We start from the raw sequence: 5,000 nt of genomic DNA on the forward strand, positions 1-5,000 counted from the left end.
GTGCAATGAGAGTAAGAGTTGGAAGGAGAGAGCTCTTTAACAGCATGAAGTCATTCTCTAAGTGGATTTGGAGGTATTAGGCCTGTGTGTCTAAGGTACTTTACCTCAGGGAGCTTGCGTCTATCAAAAGGTAGGAAAGAGAGGAGTAAACCGTCAAACGTGTGTGTGCGTGCGTGTGCGTGCGTGCGCACACACATACACATTGTGAGTTGACAGCCCTGCCTCTCTGTAGAGCCATGGTTGTGTGATATGTCAGGACAGCCAGACAAGGCCGTAGCCAAGGCCAGACAAGGCAGGCTAAACAACAACAATGCAGCATCTGTGTCCGCTCTCCTTGAGCGATTAGATTCCTTCACGCTGCCAAACACTTATCTGGGAAGGGAAGGCTTTCTCCTTCCACTTCTGCGGAAGTGGCCCTCTCTCACTCACTCAACCTCTGCTGAAAGGCCTTATTTATATTGTCAGTTGTGTTTCTAGTTTGGAATATTCATACATGGGTTTAAACTTCTATATATGCTCCTATATCCTATTTATCTTTCCAAATGGCGTACTGTAGTACCTTCTTTTGTTGTAAAATGGTGGATGTTCAATGCTTCAATTCAAGGTCCAATGCTTTAGCGAATCCATTGAATAAGACCTGATACAAACTGCTCTGTGAGTGTGTCACCATAATGAATGTGTTGGTTGTATTGCGACATTGAGCCGGGTCCTTAGATCATAGTCATGAGAAGTTCTGTTGATTGTCCTAGACACCGCAGGAGGAAAACATCTGGTCTCTGTTATATCGGCTTTCTTGGCGCCACACCGATACTACATGTGCAGTATACGGCATTTGGCTCACGTCGGGGTAAACGTTTATACAACATTTTATGATATCAAATATTTGCATCAAGCTTTCGTGCCACGATAAGCGTCAACATCAGACGCCCTAAACAGGGCTTTTGTCCTTGGTCACATGGTGGACGTGTCGAAATCCTATTCTAGAAAGTCCCCTTCAGCTAGCTTGTCATGTGGGATAGTTTGGATGAGAGTGAAGAGTGAACAGCTTTAACTGCGCATTCATTTCATCAGTGTATGATTCCCGAGAAGAGATGTTGACGATTTATTTATTGAACTCAAGTTTTCGTTCCCCATTATTTCAGTCACCTGATCCCCTGTAACAGTGTTATTACATTGTTATAACTGCCAACTAGGAATGACCTCTCCGTTATTGGGGACAATTGTTACATTGTAACAAGGATATGTTTTTTACCAAAAGGTCACCAACTTAGTTAATCAAAGAAAGTACCAGAAAGTGTAAATTGTTAAGTAATTACATTGAATACCAAATAAATACCAATGGTAGGACTGTGAAATACAGTCTTACTCAAGTACCATAGCTGGTATTCAATCCAACTGGTCCTCTGTGGCTCAGTTGGTAGAGCATGGCGCTAACAACGCTTAGGTTGTGGGTTCGATTCCTGCTGGGACCATATATACTGAAAAATGTATGCACTCACTGCAATGTAAGTCGCTTTGGATAAAAGCGTCAGCTAAATGGCATATTATATAACTGACTGGGCAGATCAACATTGTGATTGGATGTTTCTGCCATGTCTGGACAGCATTCATGTAGACAAACAGCATTCATGTAGACAAACCCGCAAATATCAACCATTCCCTTCCATCGAATGCTTGTTTGATGCTTCCAAAAGCAGATGGAAATGTCATCGACCTTGACTCGGGTTAGGCTAACAACCCCATACATCACAGCGAGATCGCATCCTTTCGATTCAATTAAAACCATGCCTAACATAACAACAGCGTCCCTGTGTAACCCTGTCTAAACGTCCCTCAGGCTTATGTGCTAACATACCAGTGTGGATGTTGGAACATAGCCCCCGGGGCTATGTGCTAGCGTACCGATGTGGATGTTGGACCGTAGCCCCAGTGTTTCTGCCAGACGAGGCCAGGAGGTCCATCCACCACAGCTGTTCCTCCCTCTGTTTACCACCGGCCGCTTCTGCTATCTGTGCTTCTCCACATCCTGTCCGTCAGATAAGGGCCATGCCCTGTGCTGGCAGGCGGGCAGCTGGGAGGCCCAGACTCAGGGACATGTTGTGGTGTCGCACGTGGCTCGTCACTGCCGTTTGCTTCGCTCAAGGCTGTAGCTCATGTGTGAAAGATGTTATCGTCTGGGTTTTTTTGGGAGATTTTTTTTTATATAAATAATCTCAATGAACAAGTTACCGGATGTTGAGTGTTGTTGTTGGTTTGACCTGGTCATATGCGTGTGGTGATTAAACACAGAAACCAAAGGCGGACTATGACTGGTTTCACCGATGCTATGACTGTATATATGTTGACCTGTTCATGTGAAGCGTTGCTAAGTCAAGTAAGTCTGAAGTAGTTTGTAACTCTCTCCTTCTCCCTCTCTCCCCCCCCCTCTCCCCCTCCCTCCCTCCCTCTCTCCCTCTGTCAGAATGCCGCTCAGGAGATTGGCGAGGAGGTGGAGGAGGGGGTGGTGTACACCATCACCCTGCGCAAGGTGCAGATGCACCACGGGGCCAGTAAGGGGCAGCGTTGGCTGGGCGTGGAGACGGACGCGGCGCTGAGCCTCTACGAGACGTGCAAAGTGCGCACCATCAAGGCGGGGACGCTGGAGAAGCTGGTGGAGTACATGGTGGCCGCCTTCCGAGGGAACGACTCCACCTACGTCACCATCTTCCTCTGCACCTACCGCTCCTTTGCCTCCACCAAGCAGGTCCTGGACCTGCTGCTCAACAGGTGAGAGGTGGAGAGGGAGGGGAGGGGAGGGGAGGGGATGAGAGCAGGAAAAGGATGGGAGGGGAGGGGAAGAGAGCAGGGAAAGGATGGGAGGAGAGGGAAGGGGAGGGGGGGAGAGCAGAGAAAGTATGGGAAGGGAGAGAAAGTATGGGAGGGGAGGAGAGGGGAGGGGACGGGAGGAGAGCAAGGAGGGGAGGGGAAGAGAGCAGGGAAAGGATGGGAGGAGAGGAGGAAGGAAACTTGGATGGGTCAACAAAATGATAATTGATGGATGGATTCATTGTTAGATGGAATGAACGGTTGGATGGTTGGATTGCTTTTAATATTCATTTCTTTATTTCTCCCTGTGCTTTCATATTCTTCCAGATGCGTTGTGTTGCATCGGTGTATGGAATGTGCCTTAGAAATAATAAAGCATGATTCGATTTTCTGGGTGGGTGGGTGGGTGAATGGATGGTTGGTGGTTGGGTGGGTGAATGGATGGATGGATGGATGGCTGGATGGATGCCACGATGGTTTCATTTGTTGCTGAAGGAGGAATAGATGAATGGAGGGATGGATGGATGGATGGACAAACGAACAGGTGGAATGATGCCAAATGAAGTATCACCTGTTTCTCGTGCAGGTACGCTAAGCTTCAGCACCTGCCTGGCTCGGAGGGCCACAGACTGACTCACGACGACCGCACCCAGCTAAGGAAGTAAGTCCCTTCTGTCTCCAACCCACACATGAATTATGAAGAGGCCGTGTGGTGGATATATATCACGTTATATCATTGTACTATATTGGTCATTGGCCTACATTGTGCTAACGCGGTATGACCCATTTCCGCGGGCGGTATAAATAGGCATTCTGTTCCATTCTCTTTCCTGTCCTCTTATCTTCCACTGGACTCGTTCCACCCTTCTGCTCTACTTTCTTTTTGTTCCCCCCTTTCTTCCCTTCTACACTTGATACACTTCCCCACATTCCTGCTTCTCTCCTTTCATCCCACATTTTTTATGACTCCTTTTTTGTTTTTTCGGAAAACATCCAGTCGACGGCTGAGAAGTGAATGGTAGAGAAGTGCTAACTCTAGAGTTTACGAGTACCGATTCAGATCCATTATCTCATTATGTCAGGCTCCAATATCTCGCTCTCTCAATTCAATTCAGTGAGCTTTATTGGCACAAAAAGACATTGTCTCACATGGCCAAGCAAACATATAATAACTTATATGTAACTTTCTTATCTGTAAATCTCTCTCTCTCTCTCTGTCTCTCTGTCTCTCTGTCTGTCTCTCTCTCTGTCTCTGTGTGTGTCTCTCTCTCTGTCTGTTTCTCTCTGTCTGTGTGTTTCTCTCTCTGTCTCTCTCTCTCTCTTTCTCTGTCTGTCTCTCTCTGTCTCTGTGTGTGTCTCTCTCTCCCTCTCTGTCTGTCTGTCTCTCTCTGTCTATCTCTCTCTCTCTCTCTCTCTCTCTCTCTCTGTCTGTCTCTGTCTCTGTCTCTCTGTCTCTCTCTCTCTCTCTCTCCCTTCTTCAGCACCATCTCATCCATCTTGGGGGCGTGGCTGGACCAGTATTCCGAGGACTTCTGGAAGCCTCCTGAGTACAGCTGCCTGCGGAGGCTCATCTCCTACCTGCACCTCAACTTCCCCGGGTCGGACCTGGAGCGCCGCGCCTGCAACCTGCTCAGCCACTTCCACCGCCGCCAGCACCAGGAGCTGGAGCACGAGGGTGAGGAGACCAAGAAATATTACATTAAGAAAATATTCTTTCAATGGGTTTATTTAATCTAGGCCTTTTAGAAACTGTCTAACGGTTTATAGGCTGTTTAGATCTTCTTGCCTGACCTCTCTACCTCCCAACCCTCGCCACATAATATATATATTATAATATAATATAATGTAATATAATATAATATAATATGCCATTTAGCTGACGCTTTTATCCAAAATGACTTACATTGCAGTGAGTGCATACATTTCAGTATATATGGTCCCAGCAGGAATCAAACCCACGACCAAAGCGTTGTTAGCGCCATGCTCTACCAACTGTGCCACAGAGGACCACATAGGGAATTCTGCCCATAGAATTAGAACGGATATAGGCTCTCATGCCAGACTCCTGGCAAACGCTGTGCTTCCAGTGGCGATGAGGACAGCTTGATGTTTAAAATAATGTTACTGACTCTTAGCAGAACCAATCCATGTTGAATTGATGTAGACACTCTGTATGGCTGAGGCGTTTCCCTAGT

The 5,000-nt window shown here is 47.1% G+C and overlaps 1 protein-coding gene across 1 annotated transcript in view; it reads left to right on the forward strand.

Annotated features, from left to right (window-relative positions):
* ralgds (ral guanine nucleotide dissociation stimulator) overlaps nt 1–5,000 on the forward strand; it is a gene marked incomplete at both ends in the record, with an annotated part of 31,644 nt that overhangs the window by 16,666 nt on the left and 9,978 nt on the right. The window contains 3 exons of the mRNA XM_083686200.1: nt 2,462–2,766; nt 3,392–3,466; nt 4,287–4,480. Coding sequence (XP_083542326.1) covers nt 2,462–2,766; nt 3,392–3,466; nt 4,287–4,480 — 574 coding nt within the window. The remainder of the gene's footprint in view (nt 1–2,461; nt 2,767–3,391; nt 3,467–4,286; nt 4,481–5,000) is intronic.

This window comes from Argentina silus (assembly GCF_951799395.1).
Source record: "Argentina silus genome assembly, chromosome: 15".
In the NCBI taxonomy this organism is placed as follows: Eukaryota; Metazoa; Chordata; class Actinopteri; order Argentiniformes; family Argentinidae; genus Argentina; species Argentina silus.